The sequence below is a fragment of the Mya arenaria genome, chromosome 17 (genome assembly GCF_026914265.1).
Source record: "Mya arenaria isolate MELC-2E11 chromosome 17, ASM2691426v1".
NCBI lineage: Eukaryota > Metazoa > Mollusca > Bivalvia > Myida > Myidae > Mya > Mya arenaria.
This window is the reverse complement of record NC_069138.1, coordinates 24774956-24799286: the sequence shown is the minus strand read 5'-3', so window position 1 is coordinate 24799286 and position 24331 is coordinate 24774956. Positions and strand designations below refer to the sequence as shown.

Here is a 24331-nt window from a genome sequence, read left to right as displayed (position 1 = left end):
TAGTCATTTCAGATTTTTGGAGCATAGTGCACAGTCAGAATGTAGCCCTGGTTTGAGCTACCCTGGTTCTTTAACGTGCAAAAGTGTGTAGCACTGTCACACGGAATCACCCATTTAACGTCTCTCAAATAAGACGATTAGTATTTTTAGGGGTGCGGCGGGGAATCGATCCTGTGATTCCTTGATTGACAGTTAGGTGTTACCCCTAATCTACGGATCCGCTACTTGACGTTGTTATTACATATATAACGATCAAATGCGTTACATATACGTTACGGCTTTGGCAAATTACCGTGTACATTATTGGTAAAGAATGAGCCGTAGCTATTCTTCATTTCATTGCCTTATTTATTAAAGTCTAAACCGTATCCTCCTGAACACATATCGTCCGTTATATTATAAACATTTAAAGGCAATTTAGCATGTTGAAAATATATACCATTGAATTTATTGAATTGATTATAGAAGTCAATTTTTAATTAAGATGCATAAACGACTGAATATATCGCTTTAGGATTAGCAATATATTGAAAAGTCTACGGGACTGCAACACTTAAAAATATAAAATAATGACTATTTTAATGTACAGTAGTATTCATAATGTAAATAATGTTGTACGTTTTTAACATTCGTACGATATTGCCTTTACAATACATGGTTCTTAAGCTTTTGGAAAATTTTGAAGAATATTTCCGTCTTTCTAATAAATAAACTGTTGAAAATAAAACTAAACTAAGGCGGTATAGATACGCAGTAGGGTGCAATCCCGTGACCTCTGGGTTGCTAGACGATTTCTCTACCCTTGACTTAAGACATAAACCGGTGCGATGTAACACTTTAACTACAATTTATGATTATTTCGTAAGCTGGCACCATTGCAGCGTACAGTTATGTTAACATGCAAATGTTTGTGTATGTTAATGTTAAACAGGTTAATTGCTTACCTTTAAACTCAGTTTCCTATTGTGTCAAAACTTTTCACTTTCAAAGATAATTGTAGAAGAAAGTGCTCAAGGAGTCTCCTTAAACCATTAAAATTGTTTTTGAAAATATACTGATCAAAGTCGAAAGTTTTTACTTTGGGTCTTTAATGATAAATGATAACCCTTACTTGTGTGTATAAAATTCTCCCAACTGGTATTAGGAATTGTAATCACGTACTCCCATACATTCAGGCGTTATAATAATTACATTCGTTGGCTATGCATTCTTTACAGACCAATGGCTGATTGAACATGAATGATTAGGTGAGGAAATAAACGCTCTAGTGCTTACACGGAAGTTTTAATCCTACGTCATACGTACGTACAACTCATTTCCATTTTGTACAAACTGTATGCACAGCTATTGGCTTATTTCTTAAACGATTTTAATGACAACAATCTGATAGTTTGGTTTAACTAATACTTATATCAAATACTAGAACATCAAACATGAGTATTGAATTCAATTAGCGAAACATGGAATGCAATAACCAACAATCTTTTTAATTTTATAGAATTATCGATAAAGTTATTCAGCTTAAACTTTATGTTTGTACATCGATTGTTAACAGAGTTATATAAACGTATTTTAAGTCACTCTCGTTGGCGCAATGTTGCGCGAGAGCGGGGCATTGTTTCGTGCGGTCGGAGAAAATCCCTTGTCCGGCCTTGTGACCACACGTGCGGATTGCCTTTTGTAAGAAGTGCATGAGCTGACCGGACAACTGGTATGTGTTTATGAGTCTCTATTCTCTTTAAACAAATTTTAGTGAAAACAAAGCAGTTAACAATAGTGCTTTTCAAAGCTATGTAGATTCGTAACAATATTTTTTTATGTAGTTCATGATGTGCGGGCTGTGAAATATGGTCTGTAGTTACTCGCAGTCAACAGAAATTGTGGGAAATGGGAAATGTTCTATTGGTACTTAATATATCAGCATGTGCGTGCTTGTTGAATTTCTAAAAGAGTGCCATAAGTCTGTGTAAGTTTACCGAGTGAATACTGGAAAAAAATGCCACACACTTACAGAAAGCAGTTCCACTATAATCGGTTTGTCGTATTTTCGAATCCTGTATCGGCTACATCAAAATAATCAAAGTAACAATTAAAATACAGCAAAATATTTCACTTTCCTAAGCACGAACTAACTTACACAATGACTAATCAACGCAACGGACTAATAGACAAAACGGCTATTCGGAGATCAAAATAGTCATGCTAGAAAGACGACAAACGGTTACGAACCGATCGGCGGACAATACGGTGTAGATTGAAAGACCACATGGCCAGGAACCAAGACGATAAGGCACTGACTGTCGGACCGTACGTCTCAAATCAGCCGATGAGATACGACCCATATCGGTTGATCGAAAACGACCCAGATACGTGACCCATACGGACCAGATGACTTATCGATTGATCTGAAATGACCCAGATAAGTGGACCATACGGCCCAGATAGAATCAATCTGGGCTGTTTGACCTTTCGAACCGGATTTTCAGTCTTTTAATCTGGCAGTTTTTTTAAGGATAACGACTAAAAGCTATAACTCAAAACTACGGAATTCGAACATTCGTTCCGGATGGCTGCATTTATCTTAGATTTATAATTTTGGGACCTGTTTTGATAGAAGCAATGCTAGAAGTATTTATGATGTTAATATGTTTGTGTTTATAGTTCATTGTCGTTTGGGCCCTTGCCTTGTGCCAATTAACAGGTCTTATTTTTACATTTTCGACTACTGGGCTTGTAACTGTATTTTTCTGTTTATAATGGATGGTCATTAAATGTCAACCAAACTTTTAACATGAATGGAATAAATGTTAAGATGGTGAAAAAGGTGTAGCAAACGATTTTAGACTAAAATGTAATGCCCAGGTTTCTAATGTTTACAGGCAAGCAAACAAATCTCAAGTGTTTTAAAGTGATTACGCCTTATTGTTTGTAGAAAATTAAACGACTACTAGAGGGTGTCATATCCTCCCCGCCTGGGTACCCCGAATTCGAGATCATATGGTGTCATTCCGAATGCCGAGCATACGTCAAATTACACTAAAAGAGCACCTTGGATTCGGATACCAGTATTTGACAAGCAAATATTAACGAATGCATTATAAATCACTTGTTTTCAGAAGTATTATGATAGTTACACATCTCCCATCATTATACTAACAAAAACAAATATGGGAGAGAGCACCCGCCCTCAAACCAAAAACCCCTTTAGAATAAGAACTTGATGAAACTATTTTGGCTTCTGGAAGGAGGCATATCCTAAATTGTCCGACCAGCCCCTATAGTACCACAGATCAGATCCAAGAACCGTCTCCAATTGGATATTAATTGAACTTTGAAATGGTGGAATATACTCTGTAAGATTACGTTCATGCATGTGTTCATACTATGTTTGTGCAATTTTGTTCATGCATTGGTGCTTGTTTCGTTTACTTCGTGTAACATACTCTTGAAAACTTCCAAATATATCTCTTTGTTAATTGCACATGCTGTCTCGTCCTCTACCATATCATATCAACACTTCAAATGTTGATATGTTAACTGACCGATATGTAAGCCAATTCTTACAGTTCAAGACAATGTTTTTGCAATTCAATCCGCTCAGCATAAAAATAGCACGAACTACCTTACCTATATATTGCAATGATATAAGTACAGATCTTTCAGCCGTTAATATTTAATACACAGTCATAAATCAAACAATCCAACATTTTCTATTGCTTTTGAATACGATCTCAACTTGTATGGTTTTGTTATCAAATGAATAACTGACGAAGCTACCATTTGCAGCCAATGCATTGTTAACAAGTATGTATTGACAGATATAAAAAAGGTTAAGATGGAATATTTTAAGTAAAGAATGAACTGATGATTTTTTTTGAAAACGAAGTTCATTCAGTAAAACACGTTTGTGAAAAGCAACTGCATTTTCCCCAGCCTATTAAATCGTACATACGTACTAAAAATGCATTTCCTTTTTGTTTGAAAATATCAAAGGCAAAAGTGTATCAAATCTTTGACGCAAATTATAATCAACATATTAGAATGCTAATTGCTAAACTGTTGTACAAAATACCATCAACTTGTTAGCAACGTTGTCACAAATATTATTATGCTCCTGAAAATGAGGCGATCAACAGCGTTTACGAATGATGTAAGCATATACATGTAAAATGGTATTTAATCTAAGACGTCATACAGATGTACGTTTACTTTGCAAGTGAACTGTTGTTTTAATGCCAAGTACCTGTATGTGTTCCAGGATGTACTCTCTATATTTAAGATTGAGAATGCTTCTTCATACTGATATTTGTTTAAGCCTGAGTAATGCACATATTTCATATATGTTGTTTTTTGAATTCAGTTTAAAATCTGCAATCAGGAAGGAAGAAAATGATCATGAATATCTCAATCTGAGAAATTAATAACAACACATTTCAAAATGAGTGATTTTTTTTAAAGATAAACGCGACTTACCTTTTTATTGTTTAAATTATTTGGTTTTGAACTAAAACTAAAAAAAACTTTCTTGCATAGCACAAAAAGAAAATTTTACAGATAAGTATTAGAGGTCTGAGTAAAATAAATATATTTGTCTGCACACCGAATTCACAGATAAGAATGTTAGCATTTCAATGAAGTCGATCTTAGTCGTAAATCATGTTTTGGTTAAATGTGATGAAAGTGTTATAAACTTAACTGAACGTTTTGCTTGAAAATCGAATAAATAATGTTTGAACAGACACATGCAACTATTTATTTGGAAATAAGTATTCTTACTTCACCGAAATATCGATTCAAAAAGCGACCGGACCATTCGATTAATAAAACGGATCCAGAGAACATATCATTTAAGGAGTTCTTAAAATCGAATAATGAAAGTTTCTTAGGCGGAATATTCTTTTTTTAGGTTTCCCGACCTACCCCTTTTTGCACCCGACCCTGAATTTTTTATTGGCATCTGATAAAATTTTCAGCCTGCTATTTGCCTTCCTTTGCGATATATATCAAAATGTCAACGGTTTTCATTGTAAAATAAAAATCAGAACAACTCCACTAAATGAAATATCCCGACTTACCTAACAAATTTTGTATTTAGTCTTGGCCTTGTTAATACATTTGGGTTTAACATTGCATGTTTAAAAACTATTATACATTTGTTTTGCATATATATTTGTATGCGTAAAGGGAACCAAATTTTCAAAAAACTGTTTCAAGCAAAGGGCAATAAAAAGAAAAAGTGGATACACATTCAATATGTGGTATCTAATAAGAAGCAAGCGATTTTTTATTTATGTAAATAAAGACGAATACCAAACCAATACGCAGTAAAAAAATAAAATGTAATGTCTTCAATCTTTGTCAACCGACACATATGTGAATAATAAAAACAAATATCTTATCAGAAGAATACGGGACATTTCAATTACTTTGTGTAATAGGAAAACACAAGTTTTCCGTGACATACGGCACAGTAAAAAAGGCTCTTAATTTGTGATGTCGCTAATACGCTCTCTCTCCCTCCCTCCCTCTCTCTCTCTCTCTCTCTCGCTCTCGCTCTCGCTCTCTCGCTCTCTCGCTCTCTCTATCTCTCTATCTCCCCCTCTCTCTCTAACTACCCCTGCGTATATACGTCATATGCTAATGAACATTCTAATGATTCTTATTGCCATATAGTTCGGTTACGGATGATTGGTTTAAAAATGAATATTTGTAAGTAATTTGTTCAACTCCCTTAATTAGGGAATTGCAGGAGTGTTTTATTTTCTATACTAAAATTGTGCTTACCTTCTCATAAAATTTGAGATGATGGGCATAAAATAATAAATCACTAGATCGCTCAAGCCGCTCAGCACTCTCAATATATATACTCATTAAATTGCGAAACGCTACTTAAACGGATAAGTATTCATAACCGATACCTGAACGGGTTTTTATATCAAATAAAACAAGACTTCGCCATAGTGTATAAATCATATACCTACAGATAAGTAATGCAACGTTCATGTATCACCTAATCTCTTCCTTGTAGATAAACACAAAGCTTTATATCGTTCCACATGCACAAAAGAAGTTCATTGCTTAAATTTAACGCAAATATCGCAGTGTTAAAATAAGAATAAAATGTTGTTCAGTACAGAATAAGTCATTCACCATGAAGTATATTTTGTATATCTTATTATTGTTTGCAGGAGCTCGAAACTATGTGCAATGTAAGTATGTTTATTTTGTATTGTCAGTATGAAATTATAACTTGCTTATTTTTATCTTTAATATTTTATTTGATTAAGATTTAGAAGTTACACTTGGTAACCTAAACTTTATCATTAATTGATTTATGGAAGATGTAGTAATATTTGTACAATTAGTATTTGTTGTCTAACGAACCGTTTGTTGATTGAATGAAGGTCTTTAGTACCTTTTAACATGATCACCGTCAAATTTTTAGCTTCTAGGCTTGTCACTGTATATATTTCATTGTATTGATTATAAGGTGAGTTAATATTTATGAAGCAAAATAGGGAGATCGAAAAATCGAAATTGACACATGAATTCATTAGCATGTTAAAATATCAAAACATCACTAAACACAATTATGTCCTGTTAAAATTTCTACTATGTTCTGTAGCGTCAAAGAGATGTCCTTCTGGTTACACATCTGACGGAAACGTGTGTTATAAAGTGTACACTTCGTGCAAGGACTGGACGGGATCAAGAGATACCTGTAGTCAAGATAATGGAGTTTTGTATTTAATTGCTGATGACGAAACCTTTCACACAGCGCAACGAGCCGTTGATAAAATTACGAACGGTAATAAAACAAATATTATGATTGTTGATATAACTAAGCAAAGGACATCACCCTCAGGAACGACATTTCTAGTCAAAAAGGCTATCCTTTGACCAACAATATTAAAACTGTCCTTTTATACCATTGATTGTACCATTTTGTGAAGGTACGAATGGTTTGTTTTGTAATGGCAAGTCTACGCGTAGTTGATAAATGCAAGTAATCTTTGTATCTTTTACTTACTCGTATGGAGACATTTATTAATATTTGTTAATATTTCATTAGCTGTGTAGTTCAGTTATAGAAATGTACATGTCCCTTACTTTTTCAATCATTGTATTATATCACATGGACAATATTGTAATTGTTTAAGGTGGACATACTTTGTGTAAAGGAGGAGTGTGGCTGGGCGCAAAAAGGAGAAATAATCAACTCATGTGGGAACAAGACAAAGGAAAAGCACAGGACGGGATCTTTTCGTCATACTATGCATCTGGCCAACCAGATGCACTCGCCGGGGAAGACTGTGTCGAAATGCGTCACGTGGATGGATTTAAGAACAAACTGAACGACTATTTATGTTCACAAAAACAGGAGTTTATTTGTCAGAGTATGTATTTATTGATCAACACATTTCTTGTTATTATCCATTATATATGGACAAATATGCTCTATGCTCTAATGCTCGTAATTTACAATATTGACATTGACATAGCTTTCTAAATCTAAAGCTTACGAGTATCATTTTCAGAGTGTTTCTTAATCGACAACTGCGCCGCTGAAGATTGTTACCCTCCATCAAAGACAATGTGCACGTCCTGTGTTGATAATGGAGTGCATTACAAATTATCTAATGACAAAACGCAATGTTACAGTAAGTACACTTCTAAGATAAAACTATAATAGGATAAGATAATATATTACTCTAGAACTATAAAGGATCATGTTTTTGTTTTTTTAGGAATGTGTTCGTTCGATACTCACAAGTGTTGGCCGGGAAGTTGCGGTGCGGATGGCCTTACGTCCGAATGTCAATGTCATGCGGGATTCAAGGAAATCAGAACTTCTGCAGAGACAAAATGCAAACGTATAGTATAGAAACTTTCCCTAACGGTCACACACATATTAAGTTAATACACCCATACTTTAGCTACATTTACATGTTGAAACAACGGTAAGTATTTACCTGTATTTCCATTCCAGTAACCACACAACCAAGTATCGAAAAATGTTTAACATCCTTCAGAGGAGTAAATGGTGAACTGAAACAGACGGCTACAGGTATTTGCTCGGATCACAGTGACATATATGGCAACTATCAGCCTGTTAATATATCTGTCAATGTAGCAGCAGATTTTACAGTTCCGATAAATCTTACAAGATATGACAGGCCGGACTTCATTGAAGAGGAACGCTTTGGTGTTGTTGACTTTTTAGTGACTGTTCAAAAGAAAACCAACGGAGGTACTTTTAGTTATCATTTAAATTATTTCAGCCTAAAATCTCTTATTTCGTAAAGTAGATACAATTTGGTAGAGTTTTATACGTAATATTTACGTTCTTATTTCGTAAAGTAGATACAATTTGGTAGAGTTTTATACGTTATATTTACGTTAACATTCTATTTTTAGCACCAAAAATGCCGCAGAAAATATTTAGCCTTCTTCAAAATAATGAATTCAGTTCAACCTCACAATTTTACAAAGTGTCTACTTTCGATGTCAAGGACTCAAAATTATATCTTCAAAACGGGGATTGGTACGTAGTATGACTATAAACGTGCAATTGGCATAAGCTGGAATTCAAATCGTCGCTAATTTGTTATAATGCATACGTTTAACGAATTGTCTATGTATAATGAAACTTAGCCTTTTATATCCGTATTACCTCAATATAAAAATGTTAAATAAGGTAAACATTATTCGTGTATGTGTATTTGTTTAGGTTATGTGTTTTATTCACTACTAACGGCGGTGGATACAATAGAGGATTTGATTTCACCACGGACAAAGTGACCAAAATACAAACGTACGAGAAAACCACAAAAACTGAGGAGTTATGCTACAGATACGATAATGGAGCCCCTGAGCATTGTCTTATTACAAATAGCTGCACAACGTCACTAACAGAACCTTTGCAGATTACCCCTCGTGTGACCCGTGAGGCAACTTTACGTATAGGTTTCGATGGATGGGCTGATACAATACCACCAGGCTATACACCGGAAGCTGCCTCTGGTATAGAATCATACGAAATTCGTATCAATGAAGTGTCCGGTGGAATTATAGTAACGACCGGAACTGTATTTTCACGTATCGTAAATGACACCTTAGCGTTTGATGTACCATTGCTATCAAAAATCCCGAAACTTTATTCGGTCCATCTTGACGTAAAGGATATTGCTGACAACATCAAACAATGTAGGCGTTTTGTTCTTGTCGACAACTCCTCGGCCATAAAACAATCAGACAATGAAAGTCTGTTTTACGTGTCATCTGCCTCTAAAGATACCAAATTTGAATGGCAGACGCACCACAGCGACGTTTGCTTGTCATGGAAAGACTATTTCTACAATGATTTTTATATAAATAATGACTTATTTCTACCAGTCAAATCAGATCCCTTTATCAGCGGAATTTACGAGCAATCATCAGGCATCCTTCCTGTGTCTGGTACCACACATGTACATGGGATTGTCGCGTTTAAGTTTTCGCTATCGTTAAATAATGTGACTCTCAGATCGGAAGAAGTGGTTTCAAATTTTGAAGACCAAACACACTGCGTTAGACAGGACATGGCAGACGGCGAAACATATACATTGATAATTCAAGCAGACGATATCGTAAACAATTCTGTTAAAGAGAGAAGGACCGTCCATATTGACAGATCCGCTCCGAACATTGAACATATATGGTTGCGCAAAGCTGATCAGGAATCATTGTTCGTCCACAACATAAAGGACTTGTCCAAAATGAACCTTGGTTTTGACGCGTATGACCTTCATAGTGGTATCAGACAGGTTGAGTGGCGGCTTGGTACCATGAATGCTGCATCAAATCTTGCGCAGGGCTCTCTTTCGATTATGCGGCCTAACAATGTAAGTTTGGCTGTGTTTGGCTCCTCATTCAAGTGCAACCAAAAGTCATGGGAGGGATAGCAATGGGAGAAAATACAAATAACTAACTTCATTGTAAACGTGTTTTCAAAAAATTCTGAAAATTAGACAAAAAATGATAACTTCCTGAAATTTGGTTTTATTGAAATTCTGTTTCAATCGGGCATTACTGCTATCAGTCATGAACTTGCTTATATCAGCACATCCTTTCCCCCACGTTACTCTGTTATTCATCTTATATTTACCATCCATAGTGATTAAGTTACCCTTTTCCTTGTCGAGATGTTATATATACTCGATATCTTTTATGAGACAGATAACAAATATTTAAACTGTGCTTTCGTTTATATGGGCAAAATACAACACTTCCTTGTTTTTATAGAAACACAAACAAATGTGACAGGACTTATCTTACCGTGCTTTGCCATAAAATCCTGAAAAGGAGTATGTTTGCTCAAGGCTGATAAGGTCTTACCTCATATGTTTGATTCAAGATTAATGTACCTGTCGTTATTTTCCGACATTTATTGCATCTAGTTCAAAATAGATTTGCTGATAAATCGGACAAAACAGTTTTGAAAACGAATGATTGAAACATGTATATATAATCTTTGTAGTAATCATCATATGTGGCAGTACAGGCAAGTATTAATATGTATTTGATTTAATCAAAAACACTGTTCAAGGTAAGAACGTCATTAACGACATAAAAAACGTGAATATTTGATAATGTGCTCACATATTTAAATACAAACCAGTAAGGCCGAAACAGTTTTTTTGCAATTTAGAAATATTGCAGTTTGCACTTGTATATATGAAACGTATAGAGCAGTTACGATTTGAAGGTGAATAACGAAGCCGTAAACATCGTTGTTTATTTAACAAAGTTCTGAACAATTGGCCCTATACTTAATATAAGTTAATTGTATAAATAATCAAATAACACGATGAAACAACAAAATCATTTGCTACTACATGTTACCATTTTATTAGTCTGGTACAAACTGAGCATGTATATATATAAATGCCATTCTGAACGAAAATTAACATTCTTATGTATAATTTGTAATAACAAGAAACAAATCTCATGCATGCATACCTCGGGAGTTTGCTGTATACCTTAGTTATGTTATATTAAACTACAAATGTGTATAACTGTATGACCTTTTGATGCAGGAGACATGCTTTGAAAACTGCTACTGCCCAGATGTCGGAGAATGCGAGTATAAAAATTACACAGTTGCAACAACCGAACTTGCCAGACTTGTTTATAATGACAATCACATTGGAGACCACAACCGAAACTACTATTTTACCATTAAAGTAACAAACAACGCCTTTCTGTCAAATATTGGACATCTTGACATTCTTGTTGATGAATCTCCTCCAGAAAAAGGCATCGTGAAAGAAGGTAACCCTTCAGTTAATTGTAACAAACCGCCCAGTTATAATTTATAATTTGGCCAGTTTACACAATTGAATTACATTATTTGATGATATATATATATTAATGCATACATATTGGCCAATCAATCACATTTGGCCATCTTTAACCATACCAATGGAAAAAAACAAGGTTTATACATTTTTAACTTGTCTCTAAATATGCAATTTAAAATACAATACCATTGGTAACTCCAGTCCAGGGTTGAAGCATATTAGGAATTATTTAAACTTAATAAAAATCGTTATTTTTGACCACGACTATTTTGAATAATCTCTACTTTTCATCGTTTTGTTTGCATTTAGACTATTTCCTTGCTTTTATTTATCTTTGCGTAAAATAATTGTAAGTTGTGCTTGAACTTTAACTTAGGAAAATAGTGTTTTCACTGATATGCCGTGTCAATGGGGTCCGTGTGGAGTGGTGATCATCTTTTACGTTTAATTACTAATGAATCCACTTAAAAATACAACAGCTGTTTTTATATTATCGATGTAGTCTGTGTTTTAATCACAAAGTGTATTGAATGGAACCATTGCAGTAAATTGACTTAATTTACACTATTTGAAGTTCTAGTACATATTAACTATTAAGTGTTATTTTTTTGTAAATTCAAAGGTTCGGTAGACGGTCCTGATATTGACTACTTTGATGGGGATTCTTTTCTTGCAAATTGGCACGGATATATTGATCATGAAAGCGGGATAAAATTGTTCAAAGTATACGTCGCTGGTCGTTGCTTGTGCGTAAACGACATATCTAATAGCTCACTAAGAGCTGCACAAAATGTCACATTTATGAAGGATGTATATTTTCCCGAAAACAGCATAAGGATTCCAGCAAATTTTACCAACAAAGTATATGTAACTGTTGCTGCAATTAACAATGCGATGGAAGCATCGTTGCCTGCATGCTCCGATGGAATAACAAAGTTTATAAAATCCCCGGAAATAAGGAATTTTCATATTCAAAACGCAAAGATAAAGGAATCTATTTTCTGTGGACAGAATGCCACATGGCTTTTAACAAATGCTTTGTCGACTGTGTCATTGGGAGTTCATAATGCGTGCAGTAAAAGATGTGTCGATAATAATTCTTCAGAAATTATCAAAATATTTCCATTCGCTTCTTTCAACAAAAGTAAGAGTAATGAAGAAGTTGACTTCAGCTGTAGGCATCTTCCCTTGTTTTCTGAAAAACACTTTGAAATATACATTCCTCATGACAGACTTTATATTACGTGGGATGTGAACGAATATGAAAGTCAAATCGAGCGAGTGTTCATTGGATTTGGTAAATCTAATGCAGACAAAATCCTGCCATCATTTATTGATTTTCAACCAATTGTGAGACCTGGGCACTTTCACAAACATCATCTAGGAATAAGCAACGGAGTTCAGTTTTTCGTGCACTTGAAAATTGTGAGTAAGGCAGGAGCAGAATCGCTTACATCTATTGGGCCAATAATTATTGATGAAACACCACCAAACATTCTTGGTATCCCAATCATTACACATTCCGAAAATGTTTTATTGATTGGTTGGCAAAATGATACTTTTGTTGACAACGAGCAGCCTTCAGGGATTGATAGAATCAACTTTCAGTTTTGTATGTATGAGTTGTTGCTTTATTGTTTCCGTAAAATGCATTCTTAAACCCTAAGTGTGTTAATAATTCTTAAACCCTAAGTGTGTTAATAATAATGTATTATGATACCTACATACACTAAAGTGTATGAATTTTCAACGAAACGATACAGTTAGACACTTAATTTGTTGGTATGAAGAGTTCGGCTATTATTTTAGGACACTGTAAAACTGTTTGTCGATTATGATTGGTTAACACTAAAAGCGGTATAATTGGTGTTTTATTAACACGTTTCAGTTCACAATGAAATTCCTGTATCACCGATTCATGAATGGCTAGCTGACGAATCGACTGCATGCAAAGAGTATACTGGTGGGTGTATTGAATATCCGTTAACTCGTTTGCAGTCACATGATAATGAGTTTGGTCTTGACTTTATAGCCAAGATGTACATTTATAACAAAGCTGGTCACTTTTCCATTCTTTCCACTAAACCGTTTACTGTGCCATCACGATTTGCACCGGGGCATGCAGTCATAGTCGACGTTGACCCAAAGTCAAATGATAAAACTATAGACGAAGCTGTGCATTTTACTCCGAACAAGCTGTGCGCATTCTGGAAAGGTTTTCACCATCACGAGAATATATCCATTGCAACAGGCATCGGAACTACAAATACATCCGCAAATATTGTGAATTTCCAACCGTCAGACAGTTTGTCTATACTTTGCATCAATTCAAGCAAAATAATTTTCAACATGAAATATTTCTTTCTCATAAAAGCCTCTTGCTCTGGTGGGGAAACAATTTCGAGTTCAAACGGCGTCATTATTCTGAACGAAACGGAAGTGATTAACTCATTTCACGCAAACATTGATGAAAAGCAAATTGTCTTTGCACTGGTAGACAATGAACTAAACATATATTGTCAAAAAATACCCAGTGAAATAGGGATACACTATCAATTTGAAAAATACAATGCAACGTCTATTCAGATTGAGAAAAACGATTTTCTTCTTGACGAAGACCTCCAAGGGTTTACATCGCTTAAAGAAATAGGCTGCATTAAATGCACACAAAACAATTGTTCACCAGAAATAATCTTCAAAAGTACTAGAAACACATATTTTGTCCATTCTTACAAACGCCGGTCATTTTCTTTCAAATGGGAATTGGACTCCAGGGTATTGGCAAAATCATTAGTAACAGAATTCGCCTTGACTGAACATGATCAAAATGCAACCTCTGCTTTTATACGTTCAACAAAAGATGGTGAACACACCCTAGACATTCCGAAAGAATCTGGACCATATCTTCTGCAAACAAGATTCTGTAATAAGGCAAGTTGCACGAAAAGCATTAGTGAACAAGTGGTGTTCGAGGACATATTACCGACTGGCACTGTCACAAGTATAAAACTATCAGTTGATATAGCTACACCTTTTTGCACAGTCGTTGTGTTAGACTGGATCGATTTTTATGCGCCAAGTGGAATAAATTGTTATCAATGGGCAATCGCAGGCGATGCTGGAGGAATTCATACTATAATAGCATGGCAGACAATTGGAAGGAACACAACAACGGTATAGATTTATTTGTGTAGTGATATAGCACATTAATTGTTATCAAATATAATTTTAAACACAACACAATCAACAAATTGTATTTTTTTTAATGTTCTTAATTTGGTAACATCGTATATTTATTATTCATTTGAAGATACTTGTTTGTAAGGCTGCTGCTTGAAAATATGGCTGTTTTCTTTATTTCGATTTGCTCACGTAAAAATTTATTATGTTCACTTCAGGTACGGACGTGCATTCCTCTACCAGTGAATATATATGCAACGCTATTTGGGTGCGTAAGGGCATATTCAAAATGCGGCAATAGCATAACCGTCTGCAGACCAACACAATATGCACATGCTGAAAATCAAATAAAAGATACCGTTCTTGATTTTGATATCAACGGAATGTCATGGCAAACAGTTAAGAAGGTACAGATCATATTATAAATTCACTTAGAATTTATTGCTCTTGAATTATTTAAGGAAATATAGTAATTTGGTCATACACACGCAGATTATATATTTTTTTTCAACAATAAGAATGTAACAGCCGTTTCATAATAAAAAAAAACCTTCAGTGCCATCCAAAACTGTGTTTGTTTGTTAGTTGTGTGTTTAATATCAAGGGGTTTGTAACATGATTTAAAAGTGGTTGTTGTTTTTAAGTTTTATAACAAAGGTTGTACTTTATTTTTTCAGATTATGCACAGCTTAAATGTTGGTGACAATCGTCAGATTATTGCAGACAATGAGTTAAACATTGCTAATACTGGCTCCGATGTTGCCGGATTTCTTCTTGGCAGACAGGGACAAATGACAACTTGGTCACTCTCAAAATCAACCACTCCCCCTATTTCAAAAACGGCTTGCGACATCAATCCGAACTGCATATACGCGGACGAAAACTCTGACGGTTATATCAAGATTGATATGAAGGCAGTTTTGGATAATGTATTATATTTTATTTGTGCGCATGCGAATGCCTCCAGTATTCAACGGGAACATAACGTTGAGCACCTTAGCGAAATCAATGTTTGTAGTAACGGTTTTATCATTGATACAAAAAAGCCGGATGCTGGTCAAATTATTGTGGAGAATACAAATGGGTATATTCGTAACCCTCAAAAGATAAAGATTCGCTGGCAGAATTTTCAAGACAATATCGACTCGTCTGTCTTTGGATATGTTAGCAGAATAAGTTCTTATCGTTATGGAATTGGTATGAATAAATTATTATTATTATTATTATATGCTTCGTATACCATCGTTTTCATTGGAAATAATGCTGTCAAATTATACTTTTCAAACAAAGCTGCGTGCTGATCAGGACTTGACTAATTCCCTTTTGCGCTGAAATTTCGTTGAAGCGTTACAGTTTTTTTCGTGAAGATACCATTTTTCGACGTAACTAAAAAAGAATGTTTTACGGACAGTTTACTGAAAGCATATTATAAAACACGATATACTGTTGGTATCCATTTCTAAACAATGGGATATACCCTTCGTATTAGTGAATATCACATTCCTTTGTCTATTTAACGGGAATTATACCTCAGTAAATAATTTTACTTAATAATTTATAAGCGTTATTTGCGAGGCATTTTAAGCCTTTGATAAGAATGACCTTTAACGATTATTTATATGCAAATTCTTAATAATATTAAATCTGAATAGAAATGAAATTATTATTACAAGTATCTATTTCTAAAAAAGACTTTTATATCAATTTTAAAGTTTAATCAGTATTTAGAGAAAAATGCTTGACCTTTCCATTTCTTTAGGTACGGTTCCCTATGTAAGCGACAAAAAGGAAATGGAGGATGTGGGACAGACAAGTTTGGCCACATGCTTATTAGAAAACTATACAAACGGAGAAACCGTCTTTGTAACTGTGCAAGGTACGTAAGCTTTTGCCTGTAAATAATAATAATAATAATAATAATAATAATAATAATAATAATAATAATAATAATAATAATAATAATAATTATTATTATTAATAATAATAATAAATAATAATAATAATTAATAATAATAATAATAATAATAATAATAATAATAATAATAATAATAGTCATTGATATTAATAGTACTATATTATTTCAGCTTTCGACTATGCGGGACATATGTCTGATGTGGTGTCTCAACCCATTGTTGTCGACACTACCCCTCCTATAAAAGGCGTTATTGAGATGTATGATTACTCATCTTACGAAGTCACTTTTATATCCTCATCAACGACAATCATCTTGTCCGACTTTTACGATAAGGAAAGTGGAATCGATTACTTTATGGTTGGTTACGGAACGAGTCCAAACAGTCCTGATATAATTCCCTTTGTAAAATATTACGTCAAAAGTTTCGAAATGGACTTTATTGACGGCATAAAAGACGGCACAGAATTCTTTATAATTGCAAAGGTAAAATGTCCGTACATAACGTAAACCATATTTGTTATATTCTGAGTATCTTCAGAAATATATCTGTTTTAATGATAAGCTGTATCGTAAAGTTTTCAAGTAGACAGTCCAGAATTAGTAATGCCCACATTTGATCCATCTTATTAACGGTCGCATCGTAAGATCGATTGTTCGTATCCTTTATTCTTGATTGCTGTGAGTTTTACTTTGAAACAAAATTACTCTAGGCTTTTCTATGATTGAAATTATGTAGTGCCCTCGTTAATAAGATGAGCCCATAGACATATACTTTGAATAATTTAGGCTGTAAACAGAGCTGGGCTTGTTTCGTCCTTGGAATCAAAACATTTCGTTATGGATAAAAGCCCACCGATTTCTGGTGTTGTCCTAGATGGTACAACAGATTGTAGTACTGGCGTAAGTATTCATGATGTTTGAGCCTTTGAATTATCATAATGTATATTAATATATCAATATGTATATCGTGCGCAGTTACAATGACAAACATTATATTGCTATATCAGCCACAGGTCCATTCAAACAAATATACAGTTTCGAGTTCGTTTAAAGTATGCAAAATGTTATTATTTATGAGTTTGTAATTACAAGATCATATGTGTATTGACAAAACAAACATGACATAATGCGAAATAAGATAATACATTATGCCTTTGTACGTTATATTATTTTGTAATATTTCATATCTGCAGACCGACAAAAATTATCAGACCGCTGGTACTCTTATTGAAGGCTGTTGGAATCATTTGAATGACAGCGAAAGTGGAATTTTGAATTATTTTGTTGGCCTAGGGACACGCCCTTTTCTGAATGACATTAAAATTATGACAGATGTTGGGCTCAATACATGTAAGCATACCAGACTGATGTTTTAGACTTACTTTTTTCCAAGTATTTGCTAACGAATACAAAGTGCAATATCTCAAAGTTTTTTTTATGTCATTTGTTTCTTCAATCATTTATCACGTATGGATGTCCTTTTTGACATTTCATATTTACATCACTAGAGATAAGGAGACAAATGATACAAAATAAATAGTAAGTCATGTAAAACATGATTATGAATGTATAATCCTTATTTGATATGGAGTGGGCATCAATCGCAAAACAAACTTCATTTGTTGTTGTTTTTACAAAAAGATCAGCGCTCATGTTAGGCCAAAAATAACATATATGTGTTAGTCCTGTCCAAAACGTATTTATTCGTTACGAACAGAAGCCATTAAAAAATTCTAAGAACTTCAAAACCCCAATATTTGCATAATTTCAGTTATAAGATGGAACGGCTCATTTAGATATGGTACAAAATATCATATCAACGTGCGAGCTTGTAACAAGGCAAATCTATGTACAGACGTTACATCGAACGGGATAGTTTTAGACAATTCCCCACCAGTAGAAGGGATAGTATATGTTGGATCTAACAATCGACACCAAAAAAGTATCGGAAGCAGGTGAGGGATTTCATCAATTGCAATATGTTCGTATATGACTTTTTCTTTTGGACTTTTGATTTTATATAACATATTTAATAATTCATAACTTGTACAAGGTTTACATTTAATTACAAGCATTTAAGTAAATTTTTCCACAGTTCATCTGTTCATGGTCAATGGCAAGGATTTGAAGATCCACAGTCAGGGATTCATCGCTTCAAAACCTGTATTGGCACAAAACGTTTTGCATGTGATGTTATTCCAATCAAAGATGTACTTCTTCAAAGTCATTTTATATGGACAGACGTTATTTTACCTGAAAATGTTGACCTTTTTGCCACCATCATAGCATACAACAATGCAGGAAAATATGTAAACCAGTCATCTGATAGTTTCCGGATTGACACATCACCTCCAAATTTACTTGAAAAACCGAAAATTTCAAGAGACTATACTTCTCTCCAAAACGGAAAGGCACAATTCGATGACTCTATTTTGCGTTTAACTTGGAAATTTGAGGACAAAGAGAGTTCAATTACCAAACACATTATATCACTAAAAACACACCATGAAGGTCATGTTCCGATAAACCATCTTATTACGGGTAATGTAGAAAATATCACTATAATTCTTGAAGATGGAAACCGTTTATATTCAGGCGATGAATACTACATGACAGTATCAAGTTGTAATCAGGCTGATCATTGCTCCGAAGCTGTTTCAGATAGTATTTTGATTGACCATTCACCCCCAATCACAGGAGGATTTAGACAGCCAATGACGTGGTCAGGCTTTAAAGCATCAAACGACACTTTTATAACTAATCTTGCCCTTTCCTTTTATGGGTTTTCTGATCAGGAGTCAGGTGTCAAAGCGTACTACCTTACGGCCGGTTTAAATTACAGTTCAAGTGAACTGCTTTCATTGATACACCGCAAGAAAGCGACTGCAAATGACGACTTCGAAACAACCAATGCCACGGTGACACTTAAAGCCAAACTTAAAAACGGAGACAAGATTATTCTCTCCGCATGGGCAGAAAACCATGCTGGCCTTAACAGCAGCATAGCTCGGGTTACCGTCGTTGCCATGGAAAACTCCAATACATTAGAAGGAGTACTTGAAGTAGAAAAACACTCATGCGATGTCCACTATTGCAATAATGATTGTACGTGCGCTGTTGTTGGAAAACCATGCACTAAGACTGAACACAGTGTGGAATGCAGTAAACTTGACGTTTCCATTGCAACAAACAGAGGATACCCAATAGTTCATGTTATTGCCGGCCTCTCCAAAACACATCAAGATATATCGCCATCTTCTTCTTGTTTAGCTGCATCATGGGATGTTAGTTTTAGTCGTTTGCTTTATAAAATACATCGATTTGAGTGGAGTATGGGTTTGTATAATTATTCTTTTGGAGAAGGTATATTTGACAATGATGTTATGCCTTGGAAAGACGTTGGTAAAAACAAACAGGTTATACACTGTTTAGAAAGAGACAGACGTTTGCAACACGGAGCGAAATACGTTATTTATGTACGTGCCTGGTATTCATCATTTGAATATTCAGATTTTTCGTCACCTATTGTTACTATTGACCATACTCCTCCGAAAGTTAAAAGGGGAAAATTTATCAAGGATGCAGACACAACTTGTTATAAGGATTTTGACGTTATCGATTGGAACGACACAATAACTGGATGCTGGGAAAACGTTTTCCAGGAAACACAAGGACATATCACTCACTACACTGTATCACTTGGGACGACCATAAATGGTACAGTATATATAAACAAACAGTGTCAAGCCATCAAGTAAACTAACATATCGACAGCACCCCATGCATTATATTGAAAGACATTTGGAATATCCCTTTAAAGTCAGTTGGAGGACATTAGAGACGAATTAAGAAGGCGATAAAGTGCCAAAAATGCCTTTATCCGTTATCATGATTTTGTTACAAAATACCCAATAAATTTGCGTTTCTCATTTCAGGAAGTGATATAGTGCCCTATACTAACGTACAATTGTCAACTCAGTACACTTTTGATGACCTACGGCTGACGCATGGAACCCGTGTATTTATTACAGTCACCGCCTATAACAACGCTGGTTTGCATGTAACAATTAGCTCCGACGGTTTTATTGTGGATATCGACAATCCTACCGCGGGCGTCATATTCAATACAGAACACCATCAGGATTCAAAGTTTCAAAATCCAGGGAAGGGTATTAGATCTTCCTGGCATGGGTTTGTAGATACCAGTGCCGGAATTAAAACATATGCCGCCGTAATGATAGATACCCAAGTCACGGATTACGATAATTTAACATTCAAGTACACTGGTCTTCAAACACAAATACAGTTTAAGGACGTTAACATCAAGCAAGGGAATACATATAAAGTACTGGTCAAAGCATTTGATTCTGCGGGCCATATGAGCAGAATAGCAGAATCTAGTGAATTTGTCGTAGATACTACTCCGCCCGCTGGATTCGTTTGTGGGTCCTATCAAACAGTAGTTGACAGGAACAGTATTAAAATGGAAAAGGAGATTGCGTTTTCGATTCAACAACCCATTGGAAATGTTTATTAGGTTGAAGGGCGATTTGGAAACCTTACTCGCGATAGTAATTATATACTCCATGTCGGACATAATCGATTCCCAATAGCATTTACCAGGAACCATAATGGAACGTATGACTTTGATTACCATTTTTACTCAGAAAATGAAGAGAATGAAACAGTCATACGTATAAACAGTGGCTCACCAGAATCTGAAATACTACATTTTGCAATTAAACAGTGTCAAAATATGACACATGCAACAGATGAAAAACGTATTGTTCACGCTAGACAAATCAATTCTGACCAAGTCGCTATTTATGCTCAAGTTTTGGATCCGGAGAGTTTTATCGAAAAGGTTGGCTTATTTCAAATATTTTGATAAACAAATGAGGATGCAAATATTAAAGTGACACTCGTATTTGCAATTTATTTAACAAAAATGACAATTTTTGAGTGATTAACCTTTAACTACTCAAATATAAAGCATTTATCGAAAATATCAATTACTGATAACAATATTGTAACGTATACTTAATAGCTGAAAACGCACAGATTTTAATAGTAGGCCCTTAAAGATTTACACAGATGAACGATTTTCTTATAAGGGAAGAAATACCGTAGTTTATGCACCTACTTTTGAATTAAACACAATATCTTTCATAATAACCATGGTTTTCGATGTGTATTCAATCTTTTTAGGTAAATGAAAACAATTGTTATTTTCCTTATTTGGGAGTAAGAGTGCATCTTTAATATCTAAAATTTGTAAATCTCATGCACAAACTATCACTCAAAACAAATATTTTGTAATTGAATTATCAATGTTTCGTATCTTTTTATAATTATACATTAACATCTTGTTATGAGTCGATTCTTAAATTCCCTGCTGTTCAACAAAACGAAATTAAACTTGACCATGTTTAACACACGTTTAAAGAGTAAACTCACAATTAATTAATTTTAATAGTATAAAATTTATTTTTATTGATAACAAATATTGATATTAAAGATAATATCGACGCAGACTCTTTTGTATCGAATAACCTTATTCACATATACTTATTTCAGGTTCAAGTGGGAATCGGAAAAAGTCGCGGTGGTTTTCAAATTAAACAACTTCATGACGTTAAGTTTGGCATCAGCGGTGTACTCAGCGTACAAGCTACACACGGATCTTCAATATATGTCACATATGTAGCGACAAACAATGCTGGCATTTCCTCTTTTTATTATAGCCAGCCGTTTATAATGGATAGAACACAACCACATATAACGCATGTGCAAATATTTGCGAACATGGGTCATAAAGAAAAGCATATCTTCGTTAACGCAACATGGAAAACAATAGATGATGAAAGTGGTGTGAAGTTTTGTTACTGCTCACTGGGTAATACTTTAATTGCATCTTTATGACGTTGAGCACTTATACTGTCCATTTATTATTTCATTATAACTTAAACAATGTTTACGGAAATCGCATCGTCAAAACTAAATGTTAATTGTTAGTTAGTTTTAAGAATTGATTGTACATTCTCTTTTTTCAGGATCAAGAAAAGGAGTTTCTGATATATTTAAGATTCAACATACCGATGATATTTCTCGATGTTCTTTTCCGGCAAGGAATTTTAAACATGGAGACAGCTTAGTAGCATCGGTTACTTGCGTTAATGGAGTTCAACTATCCCAAACAGCCTTTTCGGAAAGATTGATCATTATTAAAGAACCCCCGGCTCATCATGAAGCAACAGTTGCCTTTATTCCATCAGTGACATTTTCTGTCGACGGACTTGCAGCTAGTGGTGTTGGGAACATGGGTAGCTACATCCAAACGGATACTTCAAAACTTGTCATTGAATGGAAACCTTTTGGGGATCCTGAGGGTGTAAGCAAATATGAATATCGTATTATGAAAGGGAACACAACCATAACAAACTGGGAAACCTGCCAAAAACACACAATGGTAGAGGTTAGACATCAACATCTACAAACCGGGGAGTACCGAACGGATGTTAGAGCAACAAATGAAGCTGATATGCAGAGCAAGGCAATTCACAGTTATGTACAGGTTGTGAAAGAGAAACCAGAATTGACAGGTAACGGTTGCTCACATTTAATGGCCCTTTACATTAATTTATTGTGTGAAAGTAAATAATAGTTGCCGCGCCTCGAAATAATTGGGCGAGTCGTGTTGGGTCGTCTTTATTCCTCAATGTCTAGCAATGTATCTGGAGGCCGAAAACACCACATAAGATATTATAGTACTTTGGTTTGACTATTACTGACATATGTGCTCATACTCACGACAAACAGGTCGTTTTATTCTTGAATTATTTGACTTCATTAAGGAAAGGCGTATGCATGCTTACACTTAAAGGATTAATCGATTAAAAGGTTAAAGCCAATAATCGACCTGCTATCGTCTAGGCAAATCAGGGCCTGTGTTCTTGGGCTTACAATTTAACCACGGTATTCGGGTATTTCAGCACACGTTACAAATTTCATAAAAGTTATAAAAAGCTGAAAGAGACCAACTGGTTGACATTAAAAATGTTGCTTTAATATGTTAATTTAAATGTTTTGCTTTTAGGCCACCCACCTTTGCTTAAGTACAAAAATAGAGTATTATCCATGGACTGGACTGAAGTCTTCCGACATGGTTATATGACGAGTAAGAGGGTCTATGACGTTGCAATCGGCTCAAGAGATGGATTCGCAGATTTACTTGAATTACGGAACATTGTAGATGAAACATACACACTAGTAATGCCATATTCAAACTTCCTTACCAGCTTCATTAGCGAGATTTTTATAATTATCGTTTGCAAAACTGATGTTGGGGAAAGAAGCTACAGAATAAGGCACACATTAGTTTTATAATCAGCAAAATAGTTTGCAACCATTACAAACGTGTTTGGATATTTAAACAACATCATTTTTATTGTTCCATGTTCGACACAAACTTGTACTTTTACATCGTTTGATATAAACATAATATCTTTGGTTTTTAGTATATATAGTTTGATATGCACATTGCGTGTTTTTGCTAAATGAACATAAATGATGATACCTTTGACGACTGTGTTTTTTAACTTTATAATAAAATCATCATAATACTTTTGCTCTTTTTGTGTTGTTGTTTTTTCATACCGCTTTATACTGTAAGTTGTAAATTCAAAGTTAAACTATAATAACGATGCACAAAATCCTGGTTAAATGTGTTCATGGAAATAACGTGTTTGATGTACCAATTGCTGTCATTGTCCTAATGAACGCTGTACATAAAATGATTTATATAACGTTGAACAACAATGGCGTAGTTTTATAACTTGTGATTGATATACATAATTCACACATTCGTAATCGTAAAGCGGTATATTAAGGATAA

General features: G+C 34.5%; 2 protein-coding genes across 2 annotated transcripts; both read left to right on the top strand.

The window, feature by feature from the left end:
- Positions 1-6149: 6149 nt before the first annotated feature.
- LOC128223295 (uncharacterized) lies at positions 6150-24017 on the top strand. Its single transcript, XM_052932578.1, has 20 exons — positions 6150-6209; positions 6626-6808; positions 7161-7397; positions 7539-7661; positions 7749-7874; positions 7991-8251; positions 8419-8545; positions 8732-9884; positions 11079-11313; positions 16282-16398; positions 16607-16920; positions 17224-17337; positions 17631-17787; positions 18209-18392; positions 18533-18746; positions 19233-19721; positions 20975-21301; positions 22015-22333; positions 22491-23039; positions 23534-24017. Exons 1-20 carry the CDS (start codon positions 6152-6154, stop codon positions 23821-23823), a joined length of 5577 nt encoding a protein of 1858 aa, XP_052788538.1. The 5' UTR covers positions 6150-6151; the 3' UTR covers positions 23824-24017.
- Positions 18790-20976, top strand: LOC128224469 (uncharacterized). The gene is made up of 2 exons (XM_052934312.1): positions 18790-20154; positions 20373-20976. Exons 1-2 carry the CDS (start codon positions 19047-19049, stop codon positions 20972-20974), a joined length of 1710 nt encoding a protein of 569 aa, XP_052790272.1. The 5' UTR covers positions 18790-19046; the 3' UTR covers positions 20975-20976.
- Positions 24018-24331: the final 314 nt, after the last annotated feature.